Source organism: Macrotis lagotis, chromosome 1 (genome assembly GCF_037893015.1).
Source record: "Macrotis lagotis isolate mMagLag1 chromosome 1, bilby.v1.9.chrom.fasta, whole genome shotgun sequence".
In the NCBI taxonomy this organism is placed as follows: domain Eukaryota; kingdom Metazoa; phylum Chordata; class Mammalia; order Peramelemorphia; family Peramelidae; genus Macrotis; species Macrotis lagotis.
Window position 1 is genome coordinate 764,956,330 of NC_133658.1, and position 14,925 is coordinate 764,971,254.

The following is a 14,925-nucleotide window of genomic DNA, read 5'->3' on the forward strand; positions in this document are numbered from 1 at the left end:
GTGTCCAAAACAAAAAATGAAACTGAATCTGCCCTCAAGAAGTTTATGTTCTACAATTTTACCTGTCTTCAATACACTACCCATTCCCAGCAGTTTGTCATTTTAATGGGATGGTAGATTTAGGGAGCTTGCTTTTTGGGATACTCTAGATATATTTTCCATACTTTGTCATTTCTTCTTTTTTCAGTCTTATGCTTTGTTTTTCTTATTCCTCTGGGTCATAGAAATTTTTTTAGGACAAAGGATAGAGTTCTTTTTGATTTATTTCTTCTCACTCTTTAGCATGCTTACTTGAATGGAATTTCTAGGATTATTTTTATGAATATATGACTTATGGAACTTTAATATGGCAGAGCTCTTTACACATATCCTTATTTAAACATAAATAAGAAGGGGGAAATGCCAGTGACATGGTCTTATATCCCCTTTTGATCTTAGCTCTATTTGATATTATTCTTGACTCTGGTGGCAACCACACCTCCTCTGGTCTTACCTGTGAAACAGTGGTATCTAGATAGTCATACGTGACTCCTACCTAACTTAACCACTGCCTCATGAATCAAACTTTAAAACCAGAATGGACTAGAAATTGATTCTCTTGTCTAACTCTTTCATTGTGCAAATAAGAAACTTTAGAACCAGAGAGGGTATTAGATCCCCAAGGTCACACATTAAGGTAGTCTGCTGATTCTTTTCCCATTACATTTTTCTGCCTCCATTCTTTGTTTGTTTGTTTTTGTAAGGCAATGGGGTTAAATGACTTTCCCAAGGTCATAGAGCTAGGTAATTATCAAGTGTCTGAGGTCTGATTTGAACTCAGATCCCTGACTCCAGGGCTGGTGCTCTATCCACTGCGCCACCTAGCTGCCCTTTCTGCCTTCATTCTTGCCTAAACTAAACAAAGTACCTTTTAGTATTTATCTAAAATAAATTGTATGTATTTGAAAAATAAATGTTTTCCTTTACAGTGAGGAAGTGTTACACAGACTGGTCAATAGTTCCTTAAGAAGTTGCTCTGTTTGTCTTTAATCATATTATTTACCTTGTCCTATTGAATGGTCTCTGCCTAGTCTTCTGTAGATATAGTAATAAAATAATAATTCTAAACCCTTGAGCAGTTAGGAGCAATGTACCTCAGGATATGGATAGTGAGAGGAATAATTTTCTGAGCTCTCAGTTTATACTCTAGAGAATGAGATTTGATTGTACCAATTTCAGTGGAACAAATGTTACTTTATAAGAAGCATCACTTTTTTAATCTATTGAGGTTAAGATTAAATATATTTCTGTGCTTCCTTTTGTAAGCCAGTTCTAGTAATAACCCAAAAAGGTTTGACCTAAAGGAGGTATTTGTCTTTTACAATTCCAGCTTCCTAGTTTAAGATGCGGAAAGTACTAATGTGTCTCATGGATTTGAAATGGTTACTTGAGTCAGTATTTTACCTTAGTGGGGGGGGGGGAATCTGAACAGAGATTAACTGGTTAAAATTGTATTCTGATTAAGATCCTTTAGACTTTGGAATTCTAGGATTTAGAAGTGGTAGGGACCTTAGAAATTATAGGTCCATGATATTTGAGAATAGATTTCAGGAGGGTCCATGAACTTGGATGGGAAAAGAAGTTGCATCTTGATTTTCACTAACTTTTTGTTTCCCTTTGTAATCCCATTATATTTAAAAACATTATTCTGAGACTGGGGTTTATAGGCTTTACCAGTTTTCAAGATAAGTTTCCACTTTCAAGAGGCATAAAAAAGACTAAGAACTTTTGTTCTAATTCAACCTCCTTGTGGTAAAAGATGAAAAAATGAAGGTCCTGAAAAAGAGGAAATGACTTGCCCAACAAGATCATGTAGTACTTCATAGCAGAGTCAGTATTCAAGTGCTCTAATTCCAAACCACTGCTCTTTGATACTCAATTGTTACATTTATTCCTCTTTCTTTTAACCTACTTTCACCAAAGTTCTGTTCTGATGTGTCATCCCAACGCAGAGGTGATGAGTTGTTGAAGGTTTTCCAAACAAGCCTAATCTTTGATACATTTAATCAAGTTAGAAAGACTTTGTGATTTAGACCCTACTCATGAGAAGTATTCGTTGTTGTTGTTGACTAGGGACCAGTCTAGCTTGTTGAGTACAGAAGAACTCCTAGATACAACTTTAGACACAAGATGATGAATTTATTTTCAGCCATGGCAAATCACAAAGATGTTTTACTAAGTGTTAAGGGGAGTAGAATTCTGTGTTAAGTAAAAGGATTACTTTATAAGGGTGAAGGCTCAGATACTTGAAGTAAGAAATAAATTTGACTTTAATTACAACTGCATTGTTTCTACTAAGGTCTTGCTGAATTCTCACTGTCATTCAGTCTATTAATTTCCTTTCCTGTTTTGTATCTTCCATAAATTTGAAAAGCATTCTTTTTATATCTTTTTATATATTTGTAAAAAGTTGAAAAAAGAACAGGGCTAAGACAATTCAGTGAAAAAATGTAATACCCTATAGATTCACAATAGTTCTTTTACTCAACAATCTTGATTAGAGTACATACACCTGTTATTAATTCTTTTAGCTGTCTTATCATTTTGACCAAGTTTTTCAATCTTATTTCAAAGAACAAGAGGAAGCATAATTTAAGAAGGCAGAGATATCGAACTCCATGGCCTGCGGACATTTGGCCTACAATAATCCTGAGTTGCTGCAGAAACTAGATTAAAATGTAATTGGCAAATGTTTATAAAATATATAAAATACAATAAAACAGATATTTATTTGTAGTTTTCTAAATCACTATCCGACCTGAAGGAATCAAAATTCAGTTATTTGAATTTGATTCCATTTCTGTAGTGAGGTGAGAGCAAGCTTCATTCAGCAAGACCTTAATTCAAATCCTGTCTCAATTGTTAATTAAATGTTGTTTTCCCCTCCATAGAGGTTTGTTATATAGATAAAATACAGCATAATGACTAATAGAACTTGATTTCAAAGACAAGTAGGATAATATTAAAGACTGCATCTAGTTATCTTTGATGAGCTTCTCACTGTAACAACTACATTTGAAGCTTTTAAAAGACTGGACAGATGTCATTGTTGTGTCATTGTCAGAGGAATCATTAAAAAAATCTTGTAAAATTGGAGAGGTACTATGGCCCCGGAAAAGAAAATGTTTAAGAAGTTCAAAAAAAAGGCGGGGGGGGGGGGGGGAGAAAGTAAACTCCTTAAGCTGTAGATCAGTAAATTATAATTTCTAGCAAAATTATAAGGCATATTTCTTGCAAGGTAGTAGGGTTAAGTGACTTGCCCAAGGCCACACAGCTAGGTAATTATTAAGTGTCTGAGGTCAGATTTGAATTCAGGTACTATTAACTCCAGGGCTGGTGCTCTATCCACTGTGCCACCTAGCTGCCCAAGGCATATATAATCCGAGGAAGCCAGCAAGACTTCATCAAGAATTTCATCAGGTCATTTCAACCAGGTTTATTTCCTTTTTTTTGACAGGGTTACTAGACTAGTAAAAGAGGAGAATGCCATTGGTTTGGTTTAATTAGATTTTAATGTATTGAGGAAGTCTCTCATATTATTCTTGTAATCCAGACAGAGTATGAAATAGGCCAAATGATGGTATAATTAGGTAGATTCAAAGTTGGTTTGATAGCCAGACCCAAGAAAAAGTTTTATATCAATTAGATATATCCCTGCCTTGGATATATCCCTGCCCCCTGAGATAGTAGGTTCTTCCTCTGAGCTCTCCAAATTAAAACTGGATGACTAAATGAATACATTTATAATTCATGAATGAAAAAGCATTTGTTAAATATTTATCATGCTAAGAGCTAGGGATGTAAATAGAAAAAGAGACAAGTCATGAAGAGTTAGACACAACTAAACAGCCATTGAACAAAAAATGAAAAACTTCCCAAGAATTAGAGCCATCCAAAAGTAGAATGATCAGCTCTCATGTCTACTTGAAGAAGATAACATATAAAAATTCAGTTATAGTCTGATATAAAGGTGCAGAAATCCTAAGGGTACATCTGATTCTTAGACTACACCAGACTTCAGATGATAGTGCTGAACCATCACCTGTTGTTTTGACTTTTGTCCTTGGACTCCAATGATTCTGAAAGAAAGAGATGATGATTTGGGGAAACTCAGCCTCACTTAAATCCAATTTGCTCAATCCAATTAATCTAATAGGCAGCTGGTGATGTGGCACTGTAGCTCAAGAGAGAATAGATAATGATAGCTAGCATTTTAGATGAGGAAACTAAGGCAGACAGTGGTTAAATAACTTGCTCAGGGTTACACTCAGACCTCACTGACTCCAAGTTCAGTACTCAATCCCCTGTGCCACCTTAGATGCCTCCTGAATCTTCCCATGACATTTAAACCCATGGAAATTGATGAAATAAACTTCCTGAAAGTCACTTGTTGGAAAACAGAAGGTCCTGGATAAATGCCAAAGTGGGCCCATAAATAGGGAAAGTGTTATGATCAATGAATCAAGGAGGGAAACTGAGAAGTAAAGGTCAATCAGCTAAGAAGAGGGAGGGAAGGAGGGAGGGAGAGACAGAGACACAGACACACACACACACACACACACACAGAGAGAGAGAGAGAGAGAGAGAGAGAGAGAGAGAACACTGAGAGAAGATACTATTCAGGAGGAGAATGCCCAATCAGTAGTAGCAGATGTTCCTGTAGTATTAAGAAGAATGAAGACTGAAAAAAAAGACATCATATTTTTGAAAACAGTTATTATGTCCCATCTCTACCCCCTTTAAATAGGATAAACACCCCCTTCATAGAGGCTAAGAAATGGAAGGGAACCTCAGAAGCCATTTTGCCCAATTCAAACCCCTGTCACTTGTGGGTTTTACTTGAAGACTTCTAGTGAGTGAAAAGCCTACTGCCTTCCAAGGTAGGCCAATCTTCTCTTGAATAGTTCTAATGCTTGGAAAGCTTTTCATTTTTTGTTATTCAATTGTTCAGTTTTGTTCAATTCTTCATGACCCCATTTGAGGTTTACTTGGCAAAGATACTGGAGTAGTTTGCCATTTCCCCTCTCCAGCTCATTTAACAGATGAGAAAACTGAGGCAAACAGGGTTAAGTGACTTGCCCAGGATCATACAACTAGTAACTAAGTATATGAGACCATATTCGAATTCAGGAAGATGAATCTTCCTGATTTTGGAACCTGTGGCTGTGCTCTATCACCTCAAGTCAAATAAAAGTCAAAGAAGAACAAGGGAACCAATATAGTATAATTAACAGGAGTACTGGATTTGGAATCAGGGCATCTGTATTCAAAACTTTTTCTGATACTTCTTGCTTGTATGACCTTAAGTGAATGACAACTGCAGTTTTCTCATTCATAGAATTTTGTTGCTGTTTAATGTGTACAGTATTCTTCTGTTTCTGCTCACTTCACTCGTTCACTTGCTCACATCAGTTCTTGCAAGCCTTTCCAGGCTTTTCTGAAGTTTTATCTCTCACGATTTCTTACAGAACATCTTACATCACATTCTTGTTCTATAATTTGTTCAGCCGTTCCCCAATTGATGGGCATTTTCTTAGTTTCCAGTTCTTTGCCATCATGAAAAAAACTGCTGTAAATGTTTTTGTACCCTTTTTTTTGTGATCTCTTTAGGATACAGACCAAGTAGTGATATTGGTGGATCAAAGGAAATAGACAATTTTATTGCCCTTTGGGCTTAGTTCCAAATTGCTCTCCAGAATGGTTGGATCAATTCACAACTCCACCAACAGTGCATTAGTTTTCCAGTTTTCCCACATCCCCTCCAACATTAATCATTTTCCTTTTTTGTTATATTGGTCAATCTGATAGATAATTGGATGATACCTGAGGATTGTTTTAATTTGCATTTCTTTAATCAATAATGATTTAGATAATTTTCATATCACCATAGATAGCTTTAGTTTTGTTACCTGAGAACTGTCTGTTCATATCCTTTGACTATCAATTGGAGAATGATTTGTAGTCTTATAAATTTGATTCAATTCTATATAAATTTCAGAAATGAGTTCTTTATCAAAAATACTAGCTATAAAAATTGTTTCCCAACTTACTGCCTTCCTTTTAATCTTGGTTACATTGGTTTTATTTGAACAAAAACTTTTTAATTTAATGTAATAAAAATTATTCATTTTGCATTCTGTAATGTTCTCTATCTCTTCTTTGGTCATAAATTGCCCCCCTTTTCATAGTTCTAACAGTTAACCTATTTCTTGTTCTCCTAATTGGTTTATGGTATCACCTTTTATGTCTAAATCCTGCACCTATTTTGCCCTTATAAGGTGTGAGATATTGATCTATGCTTAGTTTCTGCCATACTATCTTCCAGTTTTCTCAGCAGTTTTTATCAGAGAGTGAGTTCTTATACCAGAAGCTGGAGTATTTGTGTTTATCAAACATTAGATTACTTTAGTCATTTACTATTGTTTCTTTTGTACCTAATCTATGTCACTGATCCATCACTCTATTTTGATGACTGATACTTATAATTTTAGATCTGGTATGTCTAGGCCACTTTCCTTTGCATTTTTTTCATTGACACTAATATATTTTTTGCTTGATCTGGTCCAAACATTCTGGAGCAAAATTTGGAACTATGCCAAAGGACTTTAGATTGTAACATCTTCTATACCTCAGAGAGATCAAAGAAAAAGGTAAAGGACTTTTATGTACAAAAATATTTATAGCATCTTTTTTGTGGTAGGAAGGGGTTAGAAATTGAGAAGATGTCAATCAAATGGGGAATGGCTGAACAAGTTGTGGATATATATATATATATATATATACATATATACATAAGCATAAATAATTGTGATGGAATACTATTATGCTATAAGAAATGACTAGCAGAATGATTTTAGAAAACCTAGGAAAACCTGTATAAATTGATGCATAATAGGTTAGCAGTATCAGGAGAGCATTGTACATAATAACAATAATATAGTGGTGATAAACTATAAAAGACTTAGCTACTTTGATCAATACAATGATCCAAGGTAATTCCATTAAAAGCACTTTTAATGAAGCATTCTATCCAAGCTCCAAGGAGAGAACTGATGAAGTCAGAATACAAATTGAAGTAAAATTTTTTCACTTTCTTCATTTCTTGTTTTTTTGTTGTAACATGGCTAATATGGAATGTTTTGCATGATTTCACATATATAAGTGATATCTATTGACTTTTTAATGGCAGTAGGGCGGGAAGGAGGGGGAAAATTTGGAACTCAAAATTTTAACAGAAAAAAATGTTAAAAAATAAATAATAAAATATTTTTAAAAGAACATCTGACTTTGATGACTTGAATTTATCAAGGATACTTCTCTTTCTACCATCCATATCCAGAGAAGAGACTGTAGAGTTTAAATGAATTCCAAAGCTTATTATCTTCAATTTTTAAAAGTTGTCTTATGTGTTATGTCATTTTTTTCCCTCTCTAATCTTTTTTTCAGTTTGGTTCTGATTCTTTTCTCATAACATGATCAATATGGATCTATGTTTAACATGGTTAGAAATGTAGAGCTTCATATCAGATTGCTTTCTGTCAGGGGGATGGGGGAGGGAAGAGAAAAGGGAGAAAATGCAAAACTCAAAACTGTAAAAAAATGATTGGTAAAAACTATTGATTGTGTTTGGAAAAACAAATAAAACATTTTTTAAAAAATAGCTTTCTTTCCTTCTCAAGAGCTCATCAATTAAAATAAAATAATAATAATATTCCATTCCAAAAAATGACCAAGAATAATCATTGATCTTACTGGCCTAAAGTCTGAATGAAGTATGTGTTATTTTCTTGCTTTTGAAATATCAGAATACTTGCCTGTCTCTGCTTTGAGGCATCTTTCCCTTTTGTGGTGATTTTTCAAAACTCATTTCATTATGATGATAGAGAATGAGTGGTGCCACCATAAAGCTCAGGGTTCTTAAAAAAAAAAACAAACTCATGACTGACCCCAGAGTTGGGAAAGCTTAGAATTTTTTTTATAAGCCTGGAAAGTTCACAGTTTAAACTTTTTCCTGGAGAGACTATCAGTTGCTTGAGGACAGGCTGAAAAACAAAGGTCTAGGTTAGAATGTCTGATGGAAAGAGAAAGGAAAACAGTCATAAGAACTGACTGGGCTTAGAGTGGAGTGAGTCTGACCTCAAGGGGAGTGTAGGCCAAACTTTTATAGTCTACCTACTTCCTATATAGGGAAGAATCAGGGAAAAGCAGGTAAAAAGGGGAACTTTACCTCCCTACCTGGAGTCAGGTACTCACTTTGGAAACCTGAGAGGCAGGAAGCTGGAGAAGGGATAGAGGAATGAGCTGAGTTTGCTCTTGGCAAATTTACATTTAACAGTAAAGTTATGTTGAACAATTGAAGGGAATTTATATCTGATTGGGTTTATGGAAGCTCCCAGAAAATATAGACAGGCAAAATTATCATTTTTTTAATATTAAAAATACTTGACGGATATTCCTCTTTCAACAATGATACTTCAACAATCTCATCTATATATTCTTGGAGGTGATTCCAGAAGGCCAGGGGTTAACAGCTTTCCTTCTCACTTAGCTTCATTAAGTATTTTTTTTGAAATCTGTTCTTTTAAATTTTCAATTTCACATATGTCCATGCTAAGCATTGTCTTCTTCTCTGTACTAAAAAGTACAAATTTTCTAGGTGACTAATCTTAGATTTGCCATGGAAATGATATGCTTTTCTGACAAAGGTATTATAGAAAAGAGATAAAGTTGTGAATTGGTCTAGCCATTCTGGAAAGAAATTTGGAACTATACCTCCAAAGCCAATAAATTATGATTGTTCTCTCAGTGATACTGTTAGTAGAGATATACCCCCCCAAAAAAATATCAAAGACAGGGAAAGAATCCCACATGTACAGAAAATTTATAGTAGCAATTTTAAGTATTGGAATCAAAGTGAGTGCCCAACAATTGATGATAAGTTGTATAAATTGTGGCATATGGATGTATTGGGATACTGCTGCTCTGTAAGAAATTACAGATATGACAAATACTCCTTCTATCTCAAAAGAACCTGGGGTAGGGGCAGCTAGGTGGTACAGTGGATAGAGTATTGGCCCTGGAGTCAGGAGTACCTGAGTTCAAATGAGGCCTCAGACACTTAATTACCTAGCTGTGTGGCCTTAGGCAAGCCACTTAACCCCATTGCCTTGCAAAAAAAAAATCCCCCAAAAAAACCTAAAAAAAAAAAAAGAACCTGGGGTAGACTAGTGTGACTAATGTGGGGTGAAGTGAACAGAATCAGGAGAAAAATTTGTACAATTTACCTAATAATGTAAAAGTCAAATTTGAAAGATTTCAAAATTCTGATTAATGAAGCGATGATTAAATCCTTCTACCTATTCTTGACAAAAAAGGTGATTAACTAGAGGTACAGAAGGATGCTTCTAATTTCAGACCTGCCTAATGTATTAAATTTCTTTGCCTGACTATATATGTTACAGGATAACTTTGGGAGCAAATGTTTTTTGTAAAAAAATGTTTTAAAAATTATACAGAAGAAAGCATAAAAGTTCAAATGGGGATGCATGCAGGACAACTTTGCCACAACTGTGTTAAATTTCATATGTACATTTTAAAATATATATATATGTACATTTTTTAAACTACAAAGTAGTTCATGGTTTTATGTACAATTTCTTGTTTATCTTCATATTCTGAAATGTTTGTGTTTGTTGATGCTAAAGTTCATAATAAAGAAGAAAATAAAATTTTTGTAGGAAAAAAAATTTTGGAGACAATATTCCACCAAGCCTTCAAAACCCCAGTATAATCTTCCACATTTTATTAGCCTAAGAAACTGACAAAATATGACTATTTAGAAATGGTTTGATCAGTAAAGGATTTTCTCATGTGATGGTACCTTATTCAGTATCTCCTTGTCATCTTGGTACATCCACAGAAGATCACTCTTCTGGTATCCTGGCAACCTCGACTTCATTGGTCTACTATCTGGTATTCTTATGTATTTTCTTAACCCACTTCCTATTCTTGCCCCATGCAATAAATAGGAATCCATTGCACAATGAGACTTCCTCATAAGTGGACAATTACTGCCCTTGGCCTAAAAAAAAAAAATCATAGAGCTCTTTTAAGAAAGCCTCCTTAACAACAGAATCAACTGAGATAACATACTGAGACAAAATGTCATGAAAGAATTGGGCAAGCTCAAGTATTATCTGACCCAGACTAATGAAATTGAAAAGTTATTTACATACTCTTGACAATACTTTTCACTTATCATTAGTCTACTTCCTCTTCCCCGAGGTGGCTGTCTTTGTTTTCTATTATATTCCATCTTATTCTGTCAATGCTTATAGCATGAAAATAGGACCAAATAATGACCCAAGTCTTGCCTGGGTATCCAACCAGCAAAAAAAGATTAAAAGCAGCCTGGGATATAGGGCTAAGGCAGGAAGAAAAGTAAATATGTGTATATTCTAGTTCTCCCTTTCACAGCCAATTCCATTCTGATCACAGAAATTTAACTTGCTCCCCTATTTCTTATCTAGTCTGGTTTACCTCTCTTTGGGCATTGTGGTTTCCCCTTTCCCCCTAATAACTCACCATCTTAATGCCAAACCATCACATATTTCCTCTCTTTATTTCCACTTACACTTGATCAGACACAGAATATCAGAGTTGGGAAAGAGTTCAGGGATGATTATGATGATAACTCTATATGTAGAAATTTCCTTTAGAAATACCTGACAAGTACTGATTCATCCCCTACTTGAATACCTCTATTAACTGGGAATCCACAACTTCTGAGCCAATTTGGTTCATTCTACTTTTAAACAGGTCTCATTTTGAGATCATCATTTTGTGCCTGAAATATCTTTCTGAAACCTCGATTCATGGGTTTCATTTCTGCTCTCTGATGTCAAAAGTACTTGCAGAATGAAGGGATTTGGGGGTCAGCTCTCCTTCCCAACCAATACCAATCTACATATATATGGTTGGATACTTGACCAGAAGATTCTGAGGAGGTGGGGGAAAGACAAATTTATTTTATTAAAGAGAAAGCTATAGCAAGTGTTCACTGTATACAGCAAAAAACTTACTGTTAACTAATTATCCAATACTCTTTTATTCTTTTAATGTATTCTTATTTAAGAGACTGGCACTTATATCAACCATGTGTGTGGCTTATTCACACTGCTCTCTAATGCTTTGTCCTCCTAGGCAGGTAGCATCCATTTTCCCCTTATAAAACCTTAGTGGTTGTGATGTCTTATGTTTGCTTGATAGTACCAAACAAAAGGCAACTTCTTACTATTGATTAGAAATTAGTTGCTTTGGGGCACCTAAGTGTTTCTCAAGTATGTAATTCTCATTCTTGATTGTGATTTCATGGTCACACTTAGAGCACAACGCTAAGGAAATTAGACTTTAGGCTTGATCCCTTTATAGATGAGTAAGCAATATTTTACTTCTTAGTTCCAGATTTGGTGCCCATTACAAATCCCCTTGCAAATGAACAGCCTTATAAGACTAGCTAGTCAGTCTATAGAGGCCTACCCCTTGTTCCCAAAGTAGTAGGAAAGGCAAACCTGGAAACAAACTTAAGTACTTTATCTGGAGGGTGGGGGGGAGGAAACTTGTAAACTGTTAATTGTAGATGAGCTGGGAGGTTTCTTCATTATATTGACAATATTTTAGCACTTTATTACTTGACATTTAACATAGTTGGCATAACAAAAAGAAGACAGAGACCAAGAGGTCCATACTATTCCATCAGACCCCTAGATAGAGCTCTGACTTTATCTTCAAGAAAACTAAATTCAAATTCTCCCACAGACTCTTACCTCCAGAGTTGTAGAGATCAACTATATAATTTATATAAAAAGTGCTTTGTAAACTTAAAACCTTATGTAAATATGAGCAATTAATATTAATTACTATTTCAATTCAATTCAACCAACATTTATTGAGCTGCTATTCTGTGTGAGATATTTGTGCCAAGACCTAGAGATATAAAGAGCAAAGGACACACTCTCTTCCCCCCCCAAAAGAGTTCATATTCCATTGAAGGATTTGGGGTAATGGTAAATATTCCTTCATAGGGAATTTGGGAACAGAAAATTTTAACTGGATATGTAACTTGAGAAAGTAGTATTAGTTGAGTGCTAAGGTATCTGTCAGCTTTTAACAGCTAGACATGCTCTAGGTTAAATTGTTGTCAGATTCTTGATAAGGTCTGTGTTGTCAATATCTTTTGGGTCTTGTTCCATACAATGTTTCCCCATCCCTAACCACCCTTGGCTAGGAGTTACTTCCTGAAGTTACCTGTTGAAGTCGATACTGTTTGGGGGGCAGGGGGAGAAGACACATTACAAATATCAAGTCCTGAAATAAATCAGTGTCTTGAACCTGAATTGGAATGACAGGAATGCCACCCTGGGGGGTAACCAATGGACATTTTAAGAGGAGATGGGGAGGAGGCAGTATGAGGTAACAAAACCTGACCATGAGACCCCAGTGGCCCTTGGCAATCCAGGCAAGGAAAGCCTCTTCATTCTGGTTGGTTTGCCTTTCTTACCATTAATCCCAACAAAAGTGGGCAAGGACACTAGAAGTTGTGATCTAGCTTGAGCTAGGCTCCCCCACAGGGCAAAATCCCTGAGCAAGGAGACCCAGTGTATGGTTCAGCTCAATCTAATCGAGAGTAAATATTTTAAGAGTAGAAATGTAAGGACATTACTGAAATTCTGTCTTTATAAGGATCATTTTAAGGAAGTGGCAATCCATATTATATTTGGCATTAATTTTATGAACAATTTTCTGTCACAAAGATGCTTTCAGTTTTTACAACATGGTACTTTGTTTCCTAGGTACACAGATAAGTTGTTTCTCTCCCAATTCCTTCTCCTGGCGCCAGGCTGCTTTTGTGGATTCTTATTGTTGGGCAGCAGTTCAGCAAAGGCATTTATTCAACAGTGACTACGAAAACCTCCCATTGTGGCTCCATAAGGTATGTATAGGTATAATTTCATGACCCCAGAGTACCTGAGAACCTGACAGATTAGTAGGGCAGCTAAGTGAAGTAATAGATCACTGAACTTGGAAGAAGGATCCTAGTTCAAAATCCCCTTCCTTTTCTTTTCTGTCATCCTCTTCCTCTTCCTCTTTGATCTCCTATTTCTCCTCTTCCTTGTCTTTCTTTTTCCTCCTCCTATTCTTTGTCTTCTACTGTACACTTCCCCTCCTTTCTTCCTCTTCCTGCTCTTCCTCTTCCAGATGAAAATAAAATCTATTTTACAATGTTGTTGTGTCTCTCAAATGAGATAATGTATGCTCTTTACAAACTTTAAAGCACTATATAAACTAATTGTTGTTATTATTATTATCATTATTTTTATCATTATTATTATCATTATCATTATTATTATTATTATTATCTGTCTCATCCTACTAGAATATAAACTTCTTGAAGGCAAGGATTGCCTTGCTTTTATATCCTTAAGGCTTAGTTCTGATTTTAGTATAGAAACTTAATACATGGTTTTCTTTCATTCAAAACTTACTTATATCTGTGAGCCCTAAAATTTTAAGAACCTCAGAAACAAAGGATTAAAACAAACATAATAGAAAAATATGAATTAGACATGAAGTTTTATTATCTGGTATTTACCAAACAAAACCTAGAATGATCACCAAGAAATTGGGAAAGCGAGTAGATTCTTATATCATTTGGAAAATGAGAAAAATCTTTAACATCCTTGATGGCTAGTGAATAGGAAATTGCACAATCTCTGTAATTGAAACTAATCTACAAAGATAATCATTTTTGTATCTCTTCCCGAACTCTTCTCTTCTTTCTTCCTAGGAGGATGCTCTCCTTACATTCTGAGCATAGTTTCTCCTAGATTTTGTGATTAATACATTGGGGCTTAATTTTTAACTAGTGAGGCAAGTTGACCTGATATGAAGCTTAACATTCTTTAAAGGAAATTAATCTTCTATCACAGTATGGTTATGAGAAATTATTATTGCTTTCACATATCACAGAAGAAGACAGAACCACAGGGTGATCTGCCTATGGTCACACAAGGGTCAGGATTTGAATACTTCTCTGATTGACCTAGAAAACAAAACTACTAAAATGGAAACTAAAGTGATTTTCAATCATGTTCTCTTTTGAATTTGTCAGATTAAACTGAATTGTATACAGCTCCCCCTTGGAGTTGGAGCTAAATCTTGTATGGAAGATAGACTGACTGTCACAGATGGAGATGCTTCTCTGCCTAGAAGGCAAAAAAAAATCACATTAGATAACTAACTCTAAAGTTGATGAACTTTGCTCATAGTATACCAAATTCATTTCTCAAGAAGAAAACTCCCTTAGTGATGAAGTGACTCATAACTGCTTTTTATGCATTAATGAAAGCAGAGCCCTGTTTCAGTCAGCCCTTCAGTACCAGCCACTGATTCCTTTTGTTCATCATGAAAACAAATGGAGTAGTTGTGCATCTTTTATAATCCCCATTTGCCTAGAGGAATACAAAGATGCAGCTCTCAGCAGGCTTATCCTGTCCTGAAAAGCCAAATACTGGAGTTTACTTTGCTCTATTCTGCTGCGGGACATAGACACAACACTAACATTCTCCCTCTTTTTAAAGGAGAATTTTTGCTTGACTCACTCTCAACTCCTTAATTTTTATTTCATGGATATGGCTTATTGTTGGAGCCTGACAGTTGGCATTCTTATCCTGTTTTGCTGGGTTTTCCCCCCGTTTGATTTTTTGGCTTTCAGTCCTAAGGGTAAGCAGCATTTTAAACTATAGACTTTAGTCACCAGGGAAACAAAATAGTCTAGGAAAACACAATTCTTGAGCTAAGATCACAGGTGCAAACTGTAGAGCCAGG

The 14,925-nt window shown here is 35.3% G+C and overlaps 1 protein-coding gene across 1 annotated transcript in view; it reads left to right on the forward strand.

Moving 5' to 3' along the window:
- Positions 1 to 14,925, forward strand: part of PANX1 (pannexin 1) — a 67,853-nt gene that overhangs the window by 22,078 nt on the left and 30,850 nt on the right. The window contains exon 2 of the mRNA XM_074216474.1: positions 12,891 to 13,030. Within this exon, the coding sequence (XP_074072575.1) occupies positions 12,891 to 13,030 (140 nt within the window). The remainder of the gene's footprint in view (positions 1 to 12,890; positions 13,031 to 14,925) is intronic.